Source organism: Astyanax mexicanus, chromosome 12, assembly GCF_023375975.1.
Source record: "Astyanax mexicanus isolate ESR-SI-001 chromosome 12, AstMex3_surface, whole genome shotgun sequence".
In the NCBI taxonomy this organism is placed as follows: domain Eukaryota; kingdom Metazoa; phylum Chordata; class Actinopteri; order Characiformes; family Acestrorhamphidae; genus Astyanax; species Astyanax mexicanus.
In genome coordinates, this window is record NC_064419.1 from 25,885,151 (window position 1) to 25,903,007 (window position 17,857).

Sequence of the window (17,857 nt, forward strand, 5' to 3'; positions counted from 1 at the left end):
CTTTGCAGTGCCCAGATTAGCATGATTCTCTGCATTATGCATCACATCTTACAAACACAAACTTCTTGTAAACTACTTCGCTGGCACAAGTTATGCAAAAAAAAAAAAAGCTTATCATTTTCCCTGTTTTTTTTTTTTCTGTTACCTCTTATATGCCACAAATACCAAGTGAATGTTTACAAAGCATTAATAATATAGCAGCAAATAATATGGTGTTTTTCAAAGTCAGTCTGATCTCTGCTAGACCAAAACCTCATATTTAAAAAAAACTAAAAAAACTTTGTAATTTTCAGTGAAAGTCTGTGGAAAAGTTTATATAAAGCTGACTGGAGCATTTCTATAAATCCATTCAATTTATAAAATATATATTAATACAAAAAAAATGAGAACAGACAGATTTCAACTAAGTCAAAATGTAAAAATGTGTGTGTATATATATATATATATATATATATATATATATATATATATATATATATATATATATATATATATATATTTTTTTTTTTTTTTTTTTTTTTTTTTTTTTTTTTGTAGCAGCAATTCATAAGTGTTTTTTTCTAAATGATAATTATTCAACAATAAGTGCTTCTGACACTTGTATATCAATGTTCAGTTCATTATAAGTACAATATTTACTTTGTAATGAAAAATGTAATGCTTATAGTGCCATGATGTAACACACTAGCACAAGCCTTTTTGTTTGCCTGGAGCTTTATACACCATCTGTGAACAAACACATGCATTAGCCATCTAATGATACAATACAGCGTAATGTGATATTGTAATACATGTAAAGAGGGGGAAAAAAAACAAGTCTGAGGCAGGATTATAAGTGCTGCCTTGAATGGTCATGATATCAAGTGACTTTCTAAGAATCTCACTATTCAGAGTCTGCGTGCTGTAATTTCATTACTGTAACATTTTGTGTTAAAATTGAGCTTGAGTCACACTGCAGTAGAAAGTATGCCGTGTAAGTGCTGAAGCCATTACTCACCTGGATGACCCTCTCTCTCTCAATACTCGTGTATTAGTAATCCATTACTCACCACAGTCTTCAGTGTGATCTCAGTCTGAAGCAGAGTGAACAGAAGAGTGCACACATGGCATTTAGATGAATCTGTACAAATACTGAATAGTTCATTATTGATAAAGTTTATTAATCACTGCAGTGAATGTTCTAAAAATTTAAAACTTAAAGCCTTTAACTTTCTAAATCTGGCACTGCTTGATGTTTTAATATTAGAAAGGCTGTAGTAAAGCATTTAAAAGCACACACGCACACATTATTAAATGTTATTAAAGTCTTGAGGCACATAAAGTTGCCAGTCAGACATTAGTCACGTTTTCCAGTGGAGGGTGTTGGAGAGGGCTGAGATTGGGTTCTTCTAATAAAGAACAGAAGCGTGCCACAAACCTGGCTTTAGTGAAGGTGTTGTGTTACAATAGTTATTTTTTTTTATGTTTTAAAATCCTAAACATGAAATATTAAAGTACACACTCAAGATGAAAAGTTCATCATCCCCTCCAAAAAACATTGGAAAAATAAAAGAATCTTAATATTATATTCATGTGTTTGCAGACATGTCTGACTGGGTGGTACATTTTATTTAAAGTACATTCAATATTGTACAAAAAAAAAATTAATAAAAATAATTTAATTAAGCTTGATGAGGTGGCTAGGTTGAAATGCATTGACCCAGTCTAACCAAACAAAAGCTACAAAGTAAAAATATACAATAAAGGTTCTTGGCTTTTCCAAAAATTATGTCACTTGTGAAGTCATTCAAACCAACAGTACATTTTTATATATATATATATATATATATATATATATATATATATATATATATATATATATATATATATATATATATATATACAGCTCTGGAAGAAATTAGACTGCTTCAGTTTCTGAATCAGTTTCTATAATTTTGCTATTTATAGGTTTATGTTTGATTAAAATGAACATTGTTGTTTTATTCTATAAACTACAAAAATATAGAGCATTACAAGTAAAAATATAGAGCATTTAGAGCATTTATTTGCAGAAAATGAGAAATGGCTGGAACAAGTTTATATTCTTATAGTTTCAGAGTTCAGAAATCAAAATTTGGTGGAAAAACCCTGGTTTTTAATCAAAATTTTTATGCATCTTGGCATGTTCTCCTTCACCATTCTTTCACACTGCTTTTGGTTAACTTTATGCCACTCCTGGTGCAAATATTCAAGCAGTTCATCTTGGTTTGATGGCTTGTGATCATCCATCTTTCACTTGATTATATTCCAGAGGTTTTCAATTTGGTAAAATCTTAAAACTCATTTTTAAGTGGTCTCTTATTTTTTTCCAGAGTCACTATCGCACTTTAGGCACACATGTAAAGTTGAAAAATAGTGAAAAATTAAGTTTTTAAGAAATAGTGTTTTCTCATTTTGAACCAGGGGCATTGTTTGTGATTTAACGTTGCAGACGCAAATGCCGTTCTCGCGCGTGCACTCTCACTTCTTTTCTGCTATAGCTGTGTGTTTCTGTGGTCGTGGACCTGCTTTGCCGTATGTTTTTCTCATTGAGGTGTTCCCCAGCTGGGAGGCATTAGGCTTCTTCCTCCTCTCTCCCTCTTTCTCAAACTCTCTTTCTCTCCCCTTTGCTCTCTCTCGCTCTCTCAGGCCCCACAACCGTACACACACTTTACCATCTGGAGCGAGTTTCAGCCTGCCGCAGTCCATCACACATGCACACACTCGCTCACACACACATGTACGCGTACTAACACAGGCAAACAGATGCTTACATGCATACTTACACGTTACAATTATATATGTGTAGTTTGATAAATGTGCACAAACTCCCGTTATGTATGTCTTTCTCTCTCTGTCTCTCTGTCTGTCTCCATGTCTCTCGCCCACCCGCTCGCTCACCAGCTCAGACACACGAGCGTACACCACGTGCGTGCACGACTTTGAAGCTGTTTGTGTGCGGGGGCGCCTTTTAAGGGGCGCCCAGGTTTTATGAATGAATGAGCGCCAAGACCCCCCCCACACACACATACAGTCTCTCCCCTGGCCCCTCTTTTCCTCTGGTTTTCCTCCTTCTACCCTCTTTTCCCCCTTTCCCCCATTTTTTTAACAAGAGTCCAGCTCCATTGTTCATTTACATTAAACATGTGTATGGAGGAAGTTAATGCATGTGTGTGTCTGTGCATATTTGTGCATATATGTGTGTGTGGGACCACATCTGGGTCCCTGCAGCTGGAGTAGCTGTAACCTCTGTTTAAACACTGCCCACCAGAACCCCTTTATCTTTCAGCCTAATAAGAACAATAATGAGAACTGAAGGCATTAGGAGTCTGCCTCTCCCTCTGCAGGTTTCAGGTTTAATCAGAGTTTAACCCTTAGAAGTCCAACTAACACATTTTCCTACACTAAGCTTAAAATCCTCGTTAATATTATTATTTTTACACAAATTTAAAAAACCTAAATACTCAATAAAATGGGACCGGACGGTAGATCCTGAACTAGACTGAGTATTTTGTATCGTCCCTGACAAAGCACACATGCCAATCAATTAGAAATTTCTTTTTTTATTTAAGTACCAGACTGTTTTCTTAGCTTTTCATTTAAATTCCCCACTTAATACATTTAAGTATTAAATACATAGCCTTTATTTATCCTTGCTTTGCTTTTTATCCCAAATCAATTACAAAACTACAGTTTAAAATATTTGTTACACACTTTTTTTTTTGTGCTAGCAGGCATGTCAACAAAGCACAATAGCTACATTTACTTTAGCAGTGCTACCTGCACATTTAGCTAGCTACCTACCGCAGTTGTGTAATTGTAATCATACATTTACCCATTAGCTGTGGGATTTTAGTCTAAATTTAGCCAAGTAATGTAGTTAAATCATGCATGTACCTCAGCAATGTGGTTTTAGACTAAATTTAGCCCAGCAGTGTAGTTTTAGTAATACATTTACCCCAGCATTGGAATTTTAGACTAAATTTAGCAGAGCAGTGTAGATTAAATCATACATTTACCTCGGAAGTAGAAATTTAGTCTAAATTTGCCCAGAAGTATAGTTTTAATCATATTTTTTTTTCAGCAGTGGGAATTTAGTGTTAAGTTTTACCAAAATTGTAGTTTTAACCATATATTTACCTTAGTAGAGGAAAGTTTGACTAAATTCAGTCCAGAGGTGAAGTTTTAATCATAAATGTTTCCTCAGCAGTGAGACTTTAGACTTAATTTAGCCCAGAAGTGTAGTTCTAATCATGCTTCAGCTGTGCTATTCTAATTGCACATTTAGCTAGTCAGCTAGCTAATTTTCTTAGAAATGACCTAAACAGTGCCATAGTAATACATTTACTTAAGCAGTGCTACTCAAGTCATATATAGCTTGTTGGCTAATTTGAAATTTTCACAGAAAAAGGCAGTCAATCAAACCAATGCTAAAGCTAAGCTAGCTTGCTCAACTAACATTACTGTCCTAGCCCTGTAGCTACAGCTCATATCTTTCAGCTGAAAACTTTAGATTATTAGAAGATTATTGAGGAATATTATCCACGTGAAAGTGAAATATGAATAAAAGAACCCGTTTTCCTCGTCTGTTCTGAGTAAAGGAGCGTTTGGTATGAGCTTGGCCGACCCTGTTGAACATCAAAAAGCAACAGATAAACAATGTAAAAATGTCAGAACAGTTTGGCCAAAGTTAAGTGAGTTCCTGAGTACGTGATGTTCTCTTTACCTCCATTTTTACAGACTGGATCTAGCTCTGCTGCCAGCTTCCCCCCCTGTTAAATCTATTTATTTTACATCTTGGCTTTCATAGAGTTAGATTTGAAGAACACAGACCTGCTTCTGATGATTCCTGTACCCTTTGGTTTGTTCCTGTTCCTCAGGGATCGCTCTGGCATTTGCATATCTCTGCAGCTGATTTCTAGTAATGTTTAAACTGCTTTCCTGAGATTTAGATCCTGAAAGTGCTTGTCTAATCTTTTGCTTTGAAGTTGAGGTCTTGTGAAAAGGGAAAAAAAAAGAAAAAAAAAGTTTACAGCCAAAAATACTTGTTAAGTTTGTTTACGTTTCCTCACGTAATGGATCAGATGGGTCTAAGTATGTTCTGGATAGGAGATACTTATTTGTAGATAAACCTTATCAGAAATAAAAGACCTCAATGTTCTGTTTTTTAGGACAGCGAAAGTTCATTAGGTTTGTTTGTATATTCAATAAGTAGAACTGAAGGACATAGAAATATATATATATATATATAAGCAATAAACTGCATATAATAATCAACTATATAATAATCAACAAACTGCATTTATCTGTTTTACATAGTAAATTAATCTAATTTTAGGAAGGGAATTATGTTTTGTTTTTTTTTTTTGTTTTTTTTTTAAGATTTTTTTGCTAAATTGGTTTTGGTATTGGCATTACAACAAAAATGTGCAAAAAACAAAAATACTTGTCACACCGAATAGGTCTTGTATTTCTTCTAAGTTGGTTTTCAGATTCTCATTTTTCAACTAGTTATTTGAAAACTGTGCATGTACACAGATGACACATATTAGAAAAAATTGTATTAATTTATTATTATTTGCAAATCTTAATACCAAACTTTTAATGGTAGTATATATTGTTTGATAATGATTGTAGGGGTGATTGATGAATGAAGAAATAAATGTAATTTTGATACGATAAAATAACTATTTTTAAACCTTCAGTATCGGCTGATGTGGTCTGCTGTTGTTCTTAAAAACTTAAAAAATAACCTTTAAAATGAGCAGTTTTTTAAACAGCAAATCATTGCTGGCTGATCTTTATTCACTGTACTGATTTAGTTGGTGTATTAATATTTTAATGCAACAGAGATTCACATTGTTTTTCAGTATGTAATCTATTAATCACAGTGGTAGTAATTTTTTGCTGTAGCTGCTGTGAAGAGTCAGTGGGCATGATGAAATGTTCCTAATAAGAAGCTGTCACCCAAACTAAAAATAAAAAATGAAATGAATCTCCTCTTGCTCTTGCAGGTGCGGGACCACATGTGGTCGATAATAATGGATTCAGTGGTGCCCTCAGACAAAGGCAACTACACCTGTTTGGTTGAGAACAAATACGGCAGCATTAACCACACCTACCAGCTGGACGTTGTCGGTGAGTTAACCTATTTTGTGCGCCCTTTGTGTCCCTGGTTATTCCTGTTCCTGATTTATATGCTTCAGAAATAACCTTAATTGAGGTTTTCAAGGTCACACACATCCCATATCTCTTACTAGTGTGTTTACAGATTGCACGATTGTTGTGCTGGACTGTGTCTTGCTTGTTTTAATCTTGTTAAGTCGCGTCTGGCTTTAAATCACAGAATCGATTGCAGCCCTTCAAGGCTTCAGCTAATTACTAAGGTTGGTTGATGGTCCTCAGAGGAGGGGTTGAGAAGCTGTGCACCACATTAACCTGCTTTAATCAAATGCAAATGCTTTTGCTTGTGTTGGTAATGTCGTGTTGGTTCAATACTGTTAATGGGTAACGCAGGTTTTCTTGAAGTAAACCGATGTAATGACGGACACTTCAATGTGTGTGAGCGTTCTGTGTCCGTGTCAAGGACAGTCGCGTCTTCAATATTTATTGGTGGTGCATGTTAAATGGGGAGAATGAAGTGTGTGTGTGTGTTTACTTAGTTTGAAATACTGTGTGTGTCTGTTTGAGAGCGTGCGAGTGGTTTTTGTCAAGATGAAGTCAGAGCATTTGGAATATATTAGAACGAAGGTGCTGATTGGCTGGCACAGTTGTGATTTACGCACATTGCAAACAGTCAATAAATCAAAGCCACACCCATCTGGGCTCTGAAGTACCAGAATGAGTCTTCTTAAAACAGGCCGTGATATCTCTCAGCCAAACAACTATACACTCAAGTGCACACACACTTTAAGGAATAGTTCAGTGATGCGTTCAGTGTTATATCATGTTGTATCATATTGTATATGTTTGAGTATATTGTGAATATTGTCAGAATTAACAGATTTCAAGACCGAATACTTCTATTCTAATAATATGGGTTGGATATGGCACACCCCCTCCCTTCCCAGAGTCATCTGCATCTATGACCAGCTTTCTGAAACCTCGGAGCTCTGTGAGTCTCGGTGTGGTGATACCTCTCACTAAATGGTGAAACCACCGAACTAAAGGTCTAAACAAGCTTTAAACACAACAGGCTCCTCCAAAATTCTCACTGTTGGTATTCAAGTAATCTTCAGCTAATGTGCTAAACTTCTAAAATTCTAATTTTAGACTTTTTTTAAAGTAGTAATAAATGTAGGGTTGTCCTGAGGTTGCATTTCTATTATTAGTTTTTTTAAGCATCTCTTTTCTTATTTTATTAGAGAAATTACATTTATCTCTTCTTTTCTTAATTTTTATGAAAATAAAGATTAGATGCATTCATCAGAAACTGTCAGTTTCACTGTCAGTTTAATATATCTATGTTTTTTGCTCTTTTTCCATCATCGCTTTTTTCTGTTCTAACAAACAGTACAATATACATCATCAGAATGATCAGTAATGAAATCTGAAATCTAGTAGCCCAATATCAGGTGAGATTCTAACTGGTGCCTAATAGATTTCATTACCTGCTAGCTACATTAGCCTAGCAGCTCTAAAGCAAGACTGAAGAAGTAAAGAAAGTTGTCAGCAGCTGCGCTCCAGAACTTTTCTTAAACGTCGTACAGCGGCAGCAGTTTAGGCTACAGTTTCCACCCGCTTCCATCTGATCGGCACGTTTCAGAGCCGCAGTCACAGTCTGGAGGTTCAAAAGATGGAGTCTCCGTAGACTGTGTGGGAGATTAGCGCGGGATAAGGGATCAGTGTAATGTATGGCTTACAACGTAGCGCGGAATGCGACTGAAGTATTGAAGTCTTTGTGTGCCAAGGAAGTGTTATTTATACAGTTAGCTCTTCCTGCCAGACTGCTAAGCAAAGGAATGACTGAAGTTGCCTCAGATGAGCAGCATTAAAATGGCTCACTGTAATCTAATCTTAAGAGAGTCTCGCTGTAATGTGTAATTGCTGTTGTTGGGTGTTTCTTAGGCTGTTATTTTCTCAACTCACACTGTTTCTTTCTTCCCCCACCCCATGTGTACCTGCGTGTGTGTGTGTACGTGTGTGTTCCAGAGCGCTCCCCTCACAGGCCTATCCTCCAGGCTGGCCTGCCTGCTAATCGCACCGTGGTGGTGGGCAGCGATGTGGAGTTTGAGTGTAAAGTCTTCAGTGACCCTCAGCCCCACATCCAGTGGCTCAAACACATAGAGGTGAACGGCAGCAAAGTGGGAAGTGACGGGCTTCCCTACGTCCGAGTCTTAAAGGTAAAAACTAGTTTTATTTATTTTATTTATTTATTTATTTTTTATCTCACACTAGAACTTTACTGTCATGTAGTTCTGTATGATCATTTAATTTGACAAAATTAAATGACATTAAAATGCGTTATTATTGTCTTGACACTGGTTAACACAGGTATTAGTAGTTGAACTCAAGTGAAAAAAAATGGCCTGGAGGCCAAACAGTCTGCATCACCTTTGCCTTCAATAATGAGATGAGATGAATTGCCTTCAATGAGATTTTTTTCCCCACATTTAACCCAAGAACCCTCACCCCACACTGCACAATGCCACCATGTGCTTCTTCTGAGACATGCAAATCCTACTGCCACCAATACCCCATCACTAAAGCTCAGTAAAGCTATAATATATATATATATATATATATATATATATATATATATATATATATATATATATATATATATATATCCTGGAGGGAGAATTGTTTCCACATAGATATCATTATTTATTTCATGTTTCATTATCAATTATAAAAAAAAAAAATTATTATATAAACTATTATGATCTACATTACAAGAGTGATTGTTGAATATACATCTCTGGAAAAAAATAAGGGACCACATAAAAATGATGAGTTTCTTTGATTTTACCAAATTGAAAACCTCTGAAATGTAATCAAGAGGAAGATGGATGCTCACAAGCCATCAAACCAAACTGAACTGCTTGAATTTTTGCACCAGCAGTGGCATGAAGTTATCCAAAAGGGGTGTGTAAGACTGGTGGAGGAGAACATACCAAGATGCATAAAAACTGTGAATAAAAACCAGGGTTATTCCACCATTTTTTTTTCTGAACTCTTAAATGAACTTTGCATTATTTGAGGTCTGAAAGCTCTGCATCTTTTTTGTTATTTCAGCCATTTCTCATTTTCTGCAAATAAATGCTCTAAATGACAATATTTTTATTTGGAATTTGGGAGAAACGTTGTCCGTAGTTTATAGAATAAAACAACAATGTTCATTTTACTCAAATATATACTTATAAATTGCAAAACCAGAGAAACTGATTCAGAAACTGAAAAGGTCTCTTAATTCTTTCCAGAGCTGTATAATAACAGCATTGATGTTATTAGTGATTCCAAACTTTGAACAGGAGTGTACATCATGGAACGTACAGCATTGCCTAAAACTAATATCCCTGTAACGTGTATGTTTTTTTTTTTTTTATGTGCTTCAGAAATATTTTTTCCTGTTTTGTTTCCAGAAATGTCCAGTAAATTCCATTCTATTCCTGTAAAGCTTATGAAGCTGCTAGAGTTGTGTTGCCAGGCATGTGGATACCTAATATTATGCAAGCCATTATTTGTCATTTGTTTGCTTTGGACATTCATACCCATGTCCTATTTTCACTTTGTTCCCCATTAGCAGTGTTTTTTTATATACTAAATTACACTGTCTGCTTTGAACAATCCCCTCCGGAAACTGAGCCGGACACCCGGCGTTGGAGGGGAAAATATGAGCCATGTTGCTGGCAAATCATAATCCATTTTACCAGCGGAAATGACCCATTTACACCCCCTCATCCCTGTTTGGTGAACGTGGTAAACTCAGTGTGACAGCTGTGTTCTCGGCACGTTCGGGCGACATTTACCTTGACCTCTAACTTCTGTTTGACCTCCGCAGCACTCTGGGGTCAACAGCTCGGACACGCAGGTGCTGACGCTGTACAACGTGACGGAGGAGGAGAGTGGGGAGTATATTTGTAAAGTGTCCAATTATATAGGCCAAGCCAACCAATCAGCATGGCTCACCGTCACTAAACACGCCTCCACAGGTAATGCACCACCAGCCGGAGCCTACAGGGGAATGAAAGGCAGATGGCGAGTTGGCTAGACAGATAGACAGACAGACAGACAGACAATCAGACAGATAAACAGTAAGGCAGTTAGGTGACAACATTTAACATCTCTCTCCTTCCCTCCCTCCCTCCATCCTCCCTCCTTTTTTCCTTGGTGCCCCGGACTGCGAATGATGCCATGGAAAAACCCAGCAGAGCTTACTGGAAGTGTTCTAGCTTTCATTTATGTTGGACTCTGTCTTTCCTTCTTCACCGCTCCGTTACTCCGTGCCCTCCAAATAAGGGAACGCTTCATGCCCTGCGCTCCATTTGCTTCTTTTGACTCGCCTTGAGTGGGACAGAAAAACCAGGCCTGTCTGAATTCCTCTCTCCCACTTCTCCTCTCTCCTTTTGTCTCTCTGTCTTTTCTCCTTTGTTTGGACTTTCTCACTCTCTATTTCCTTTGTCTATCACTCTCCTTTGTCTCTCTGCTTTTTTGTCTCTGTTTTGTTTCATTGGTCTTTTCCTCTTTTTCGTTCTACTCTATGGTCTCTGTTGTCTATTTTTTGTGTCTTTATTGTCTCACTATCATATTTGGACTGTCTTCTCCTTCTTTTGTCATTCGGTCTTGTCTCAGTCTTTGTCTCTACTTTGTCTCACTGCATTTTTTCCCCAGTCTTCTTTGACTCTCTGTTTTTCTTTAATTTGTCTCTTATTTGTTCCGTCTTCTTTGTCTCTATTTTTTTTCTCTCTTGCCCACTCTCATTTTGTTTCTTTTCTTCGTCCAGTTCCTTTGTCTCTCTGCTTTTTTTTCCTCCTTAGTCTCTCTGCTTTTTAATTTGTCTTTCTCTCTCTCTTTCATGTCTATTTTTGTCGTGTCTTATTTGGGTCTTTTCCTTCTTTTGTCTTTCGGTCTTATCTCAGTCTTTGTCTATACTTTGCCTTTTTTTTTTTGACTGACTCTTATTTTTCTTCCTAGTCTTCTTTGACTCTCCGTTTTTCTTTCATTTGTCTTTTAATTGTTCCATCTATCGTTTCTCTCTATTTTTTTTCTCTCTTGCTCACTCTCATTTTGCCTTTCTTTTTTTTGTCCTGTTCCTTCTGTGTCTTTTTGTTTTGTTTATTTCTCTCCTTTGTCTCACGGTGTCTCTCGCTCACTCTTTCCCTGTCTGTCTAATTTGTGCCCCTGTCTCTGTTTGTTTTTGTTTGCATTTTGCCTCACCTCTGTGTCTCTCATTATCTCTCTCTCTCTCTTTCCTTGTCTGTTTCTTGTTCTGTTTTAGTCTCACACTCTCTCATATTGTCTCCCACTGTTACTTATTTCTTTCTTTCATTCTTCTGAACTCTCTAATTTCCCTGTCAGTCCTTTTGTCTCTCTCTCAAGGACATTCCTTTCTCTCTCCCCGTCTTTCTTTCTTTTTTCCTCATGTTCTCTCATACGTAACTCTATTCTTGAGTTCTTTCTCTGCTGGGTAGCGTTCCATGTAGCCCATCTCGTGCATGTAGAGATGGACTCCAGGACAATCAGGTGGGTGAATGTCCACCCCCTCGTTTGATTCCTCGGCCCCAGGTGTGGGTTTCCTCAGCAGGTGGAGCGGTTTTTCCTCCTACTAACCAGCCTCTAATCATCAGTCTGTCAGCAGGGTCGTCGCTGGAGCCGTAATCAACAGGAATCTTTATTACCTTCTCTGAAATAAAGCTGGAAGGCAATATGGACCTCTGGATCTCTCTGTCTTCTCCCATGATCTATTCACTCTATTTTCAGCCTTCTCTTTTGTTTCTGGGTGCTTCTTTCAGGGAGGCTTCTTCAATAACCTCTCTCGGACATCTCTCACTCTCTCTCTCTGTTCTGGGTTTACTTCTGGTGTTCTCCTACTTCATCCTATGGTTCTTCTCTCTTAGACGGCAGGCCTCAACACCACGGATAAGGATATGGAGGTGCTGCAGCTCAGGAATGTGACTATAGAGGACTCGGGGGTGTACACCTGCTTGGCTGGCAACTCTATTGGCAATTCCCATCACTCTGCATGGTTGACTGTCTATGAAGGTATCTACGGTTCTTGTGGTGCTCTTTTTCGGTTTAACTTCTTACTACTTTCCTTCTCATTCTTTCCTTTTCTATCAATCTTTTGACCAGCAATTCACACAAAAGGTCAGCCACATTCAGCCACTACGCACCTCTATGGTCCAACCAATCACAACCATCAGCAGTTAAAGGTCCAATCCCAAATTGCTGCAACTGGGGCTTTCCAACAATAACAGTGTTGTACGCCAGAAACCACAGAAATACACAATAGGTACATTTACTGTATACTGTTAGTAAACTCAGGGCTGGTCCTTAAATGTCCATAAAGTGGATCTAGAAGCCTCTGATTACAGTTTGGGTCTTTAATGAGGCGGTTGATATGGAATTGAGTACCTTTTGCCCATGAGCTAAGTTTGGATCCACTTGTGGTTAACCCTTGTTAGTCCATTTGCAGTAGCTATTTCCTTCTTCACTCTGACCCAATGCTAGAGTTTCATCATGGCCCCATAATGGTCGCGCTGTGGCTGAAGGGTCCCCGTCTTGTGTGGAAGCCACTTCCTCTGTGTGGTTCGACCACTCCTCCTTGATAGCATGGAACGAGTGGTTATTTTTTTTTCTTCCCGTTTCTGTTAAAATGGAACCAATAAGCCAAGTCAAACCACTGCCTTCCCATTGTCGAAACTGAGAGCGAGGTTTAGATTTGTTTATTTAGATTTCTGATGAAATGCATAATTACTGAGACTAAACAGTACAAATGAAGCAGAGTTGTTCCTGGTATTTACATTTACAGGGATTCCTCAGTATGTTTCAGCTTAACCTCTGCTCTATTTGCTGCAGTAATGTTTAGATTTTCTTAAAGACTTGATCAGAAAATTGTTAAAATATTAGCAGTAGTTCAGGGTGGATATCTTGTCAATAGCTGGGCAGTTAAAACAAAAGAAAAAAAGAAAAAGGTTTAAATGCATACAATGATGACGACGAATTTATTTAACCTTTTCTCAAAACATGAGTTAAATAATTATGCACACAAATGTAATAAAAAATATATATATATTAACACTTATTAACACACTACTGAGTAGGGGTGTGCCATATAGTATCATACTTGATTATGTCACCAACATTTTTGAGTATCGCGAACAATATTATACCTTGAAATATCGTTCCATATCACCCACCCCTAATTATTACATCAGGGTTCTACTTTTTTGCGTTTTTTAGCAAAAGACAAATTCACACTGTTCTCATTTTCTGTTATATATCTGCTAGAGACAGATTATATTTGTCCAGTATCATTTATTTTACTTTAATTCTGGATATATGTAGATATTTGGAGTGCATTATTATTAGTAACATGAAATCCTGGATCATTGACTTCTATTACAAATCTGAAACAATTCTTGTATTTTTTTAAATATCTCAGTTAGAGGTGTGCTATAGCATATCGTATGCGAAAATAAAAATACATTTTCATTTTGTTGCAATAGTGTATTCTTTAAATATTTTAGTGTTTTGTCATATCGCCAAGAGTATCGCTAAAATTCCATGATATTATTTTAGTCATATCGCCCACCCCTACCACTGAGAACTATTTTTTTTTTTTACGATTTTAGGATTCATCATCGCACCACATTAAAATTTTTCTGTTTCTAGATTTCAAACCCGAAAATCATTCACTCATTTCACTATATAATATAAATGTATACATTTATAATATAAATGTATGCATTTAAAACTTTCATAATTTTTTGAACAGTCGCTAAAGATCTATGAAATCTATGATTATTTTTTTTTTAATTGGCTGATTGATCCAGAACTTGGACTAATAATAAGTTATTGGAAAAAGCAGAGCTAGTCATTTTAAATATGATTTTCTTTGCATTTATAGAAAACTTTTCCCCATATACATTTTGCATGACAGAGTGTATTGAAAGCAAAAGTATTTATTTATTTTTAAATACTGAAATATTCCTCTGAGGTAATGGTTTGGCTTGGCTACATACATTCCATCTCTAAAATTTCCTGATTCTGCTCCTTTAACAAGAAGTCTATTTCAAATTAAACACCAATGTTCGGCTAGAACATTGACAAAACTGCCCTAAAGAGCGGACAACGCTGGTGTCATTTCTTCTTTAGAAATGAATGTCCAGCTTGCTCTTTGGGCTTGCTCGTGATAAACGTCTCTCAAACGGAGCACAGCAGATCCATTTGATGCTTAAAATGGATCCTGTTTGTCTGTTTATTGGTTTATCAAGCTGCTTGTCAATCCAAGCCTGAACATTTGTTTTTTTTTTTAAATACTTTTGTGTGCATGGTGTTGGTGTTTTAACTCAAATGGGGTTTGGAATATCTGCTTCTTGTTTCTTTACGCATTTGTTTCCAATAATTCTTCGGATGGAAAAGCCAATTATTATTTTTTTTCTTTACTTTACTTAGAAAACATCCAACCATTACACAACAGTACTTGTACTTAGAAACAGTGTAGTTTGTATGCATTTTATGTAGCAGTTGTTTAGCATTTATATATAAATCATAAGTAGATGTGTTGTATGATTGTATGATGTTTTTTGGGGACGGGAATGTACCTGTATTGTTTATTATACATGAACATATAAATGCATGCCTCTGGTTCTATTAGGCAGAGCCTTAAGGCTAGAGAAAATTACTTCCTCGGAGTAAGAAATAGCTTTATCATCCAGATTTATCATGTAACATTACCCCATGACCTAGCTAGCTGATTATGCCCCACTGACGTGCACAGTTAGGCTTAGAATGGATGGCCCTGGCCAAAACAGGCCAGTGAATATAGTTTAATCTATATAGTTTACGGTTTATCCGCCCGCTTTAAATCAAGCTGCCTTCTTCTCTGCTTATGTAACCGTTTACATTGGGCATTTTTTGCTCTTATCTGGAGACTGAGGCTGCCAAAAGTCACGAGCAGCAGTTTTTTTCCCTCTCCCCGCCGGTGCATAAGCAGAAGAATGCGGGCTGAAACCCGATGCTTGAAAGACGTGATTATGGTGCTACAATAGGAGTTTGTGCTCTATGCAGAGTGGCAGTCATGTTAAAGGCACTGAACACTTATTTTACCTCTCTTTTCTGTGTGTGTTTGGGTGGGTTTGGTGGTGTTTTGTGTTTTGGGTGGGTGTGTGTGTGTTTTGGGAGGGTGTTGTGTGTTGTGTGGAGTGTGCCATCTTCCGATTTGGAAATATCAGCTTTATCTACTGGCTATATAGTGCACAAACTTCATCTTTATAGAGGGCCAGCGTCGTTGCAGTAGTGTGAAGAAACACACAATCTTTGACCTCAAGACAAATTCATCCGTGGGCTTTCCAGAAAGTTCTGTTAAAACAAAAAAACAAAAAAAAACAAAGCAAGTGCTAATTTGCACCCAGAAGCTAGCAAACACACTGGCTCCTCTAGGAATGTGGTTGTTGGCTAAGAACAGGTTAGAAACCAAAAAGAAAAAAAAAAAAACCCCAAAGAAGAGAAAACATTCCAGTGGTTCAGGGATATAGAGGGTTTCATGTCGGAAAAGGTCAGTCAGTCCCATAGTTTAGTGGTTTCCAATCCTGGTTCTGGAATATCTATTCCCTTAAGACTCCTGTTGGGCCTTCTATCATTGGATGTGTTCAGGATTCTTTAGAAGAAGATCCATTGCTTCAATGAACTTTATTGTTTCCACCTTCAAAATAATGTGTCTCTTTAGCCATGTTCAGACTCCCAACCCAAATTCGGTTTTGGCTTATCTAGATTTCAGCCAGATTCATTTTTGATCATCTGGACAGTCAGAAACCACATGAAATCACATTTATTTAGAAGTGATTTGAAATGCAATTGCAATCAGATTCATACAAATGTGTTATAGTGTGGATGCTTTAAAGATTGAAATTTATAGATTTATACAGGTTTAAGTGTCTTTTGCATCACTCACAATGTGTAAAAAAACAACCACCTCCAAAAGATGTTTGGATCTGATTTGCAAAAACACTGTCCCGACTTTCAAAAATCAATCTGAATTGGATTTCAGAGCATCTTTTGAGGAATCTACCCATTTTTTGCCAATCTGATCCAAACAACATTTGGAGGTGGTTTGAAATGCAATTAAAATCATATTTGTGCAAATTAATTACAGTGTGAATGCTCTGGAGACTCAAATCAGATTTTACATTCACAATGCGACAAACAACCTCCTCCAAAAGATGTTTGGATCTGATTTGCAAAAATATAAGTTCAGGCCATTTATGACAATCCAGATTTTCGAAAATATCAATCTGAATTGAATTTCGGAGCATCTTTTTAGGGGTTTCGAATTGGATTAATTTTTGATAGTCTGAACGACCAGAAACCACATAAAATCTGATCTAAACCACAATTGGAGGTGATTTGAAATGCAATTACAATCAGATTTGTGCTAATGCATTATAGTGTGTATGCATTTCTGACTATCCAGATTATCAAAAGTCAATATGAAATGTTTTTTTTTTTTCAAGGCATCTTTTAAGGTATCTAGATTGATCTGATAGCCTTAACAACCAAAAACCACATGATATCAGATTTTGTACTTATTTTTCCACAAATCAAATGTTATTATAGTTTGATTTGGACAGACATCTTATTGTTTGGATGCTATAGGTTCTAATCAGATTTCAAAGTGTCTTTTGCATCACTCACAATATTCACACAACTCACAAACCAATCAGATTTATCTGCAGTCTTAACATATCCCTTGTTGAGTTGAGTTGGGTATTTTAAAGAAACAGGCCAAACCTAATGTATATCCAGACCTCCAAGACCAGGATTGGAAACCACCCCCTATCTGGATGTGATCTGATCTGATTATGGACATGGTCCCCCATCAATAACAAACCAGTTCAGACAGCCTTAGACTCTCTTTATCTCACTCTTTTCCCTTTGTGCCACATCCCGCATGGCTTTTTCCCCTCCTCTCCTGAGTAGCCGTGCCCCCGACTCCACTGCCCAACCAGACGTACCTGGAGGTCCTGATCTACTGCGTGGGCTTCTTCCTCATCTGTGTGATGGTGGTGATCGCTGTGGGGGTCAAAATGCACAGCTCCTCCAAGAAGAGCGACTTCAACAGCCAGATGGCCGTCCACAAGCTGGCCAAAAGCATCCCACTGCGCAGACAGGTAACAGAAAGTAGATAGGGGGTTTGAACTACATTTTCACACCTAGACATCAAGATTTTAGGTTTTAAGTTCAAACATTTTTAAGGTTAATTAGGGGTGGGACAAAATATTGATTTTCTGAAATGTTATCAATATATGGATATTCTTATTAAAACTTAGGTGCTCCAAACTCCCTAAGACTCGCCCCCAAGTTTGAATTACGAATGTTTCTGCTTCATTACTCCACGTAGATAATGCCACAAATAAACACATAATTCTTTGTATTTGCTTATTTAGGAGCAGTGTTTTATCCTGTTCAGTAACACAGATGCTGTGAAGTATTGTAGAGTGTTTTCTGGACTATAGAATAATCACAGTATTGTGATATCCTCATGATCGTGAGGAACATATCATGATAATGTATAGCGAGATGCCCAGTAATTTTCACACCTAATGTCAATCTTATATGGGCATTGTATGGTCTTGGATTTGATTAAATGTATTAATGGTTATAATGTTCCTCACTG

At 37.0% G+C, this 17,857-nt stretch overlaps 1 protein-coding gene across 4 annotated transcripts in view; it reads left to right on the forward strand.

The window, feature by feature from the left end:
- fgfr1a (fibroblast growth factor receptor 1a) overlaps positions 1 to 17,857 on the forward strand; it is a 60,142-nt gene that overhangs the window by 30,872 nt on the left and 11,413 nt on the right. Inside the window, exons 6-9 of one of the 4 annotated variants that reach the window (XM_007235232.4) lie at positions 6,033 to 6,156; positions 8,170 to 8,360; positions 10,022 to 10,172; positions 17,161 to 17,357. In XM_007235232.4, coding sequence (XP_007235294.1) covers positions 6,033 to 6,156; positions 8,170 to 8,360; positions 10,022 to 10,172; positions 17,161 to 17,357 — 663 coding nt within the window. Of the gene's footprint in view, positions 1 to 6,032; positions 6,157 to 8,169; positions 8,361 to 10,021; positions 10,173 to 12,077; positions 12,223 to 17,160; positions 17,358 to 17,857 lie in introns of all 4 variants that reach the window. The other 3 variants (XM_007235234.4, XM_049485714.1, XM_049485715.1) reach the window with 3 other exon arrangements.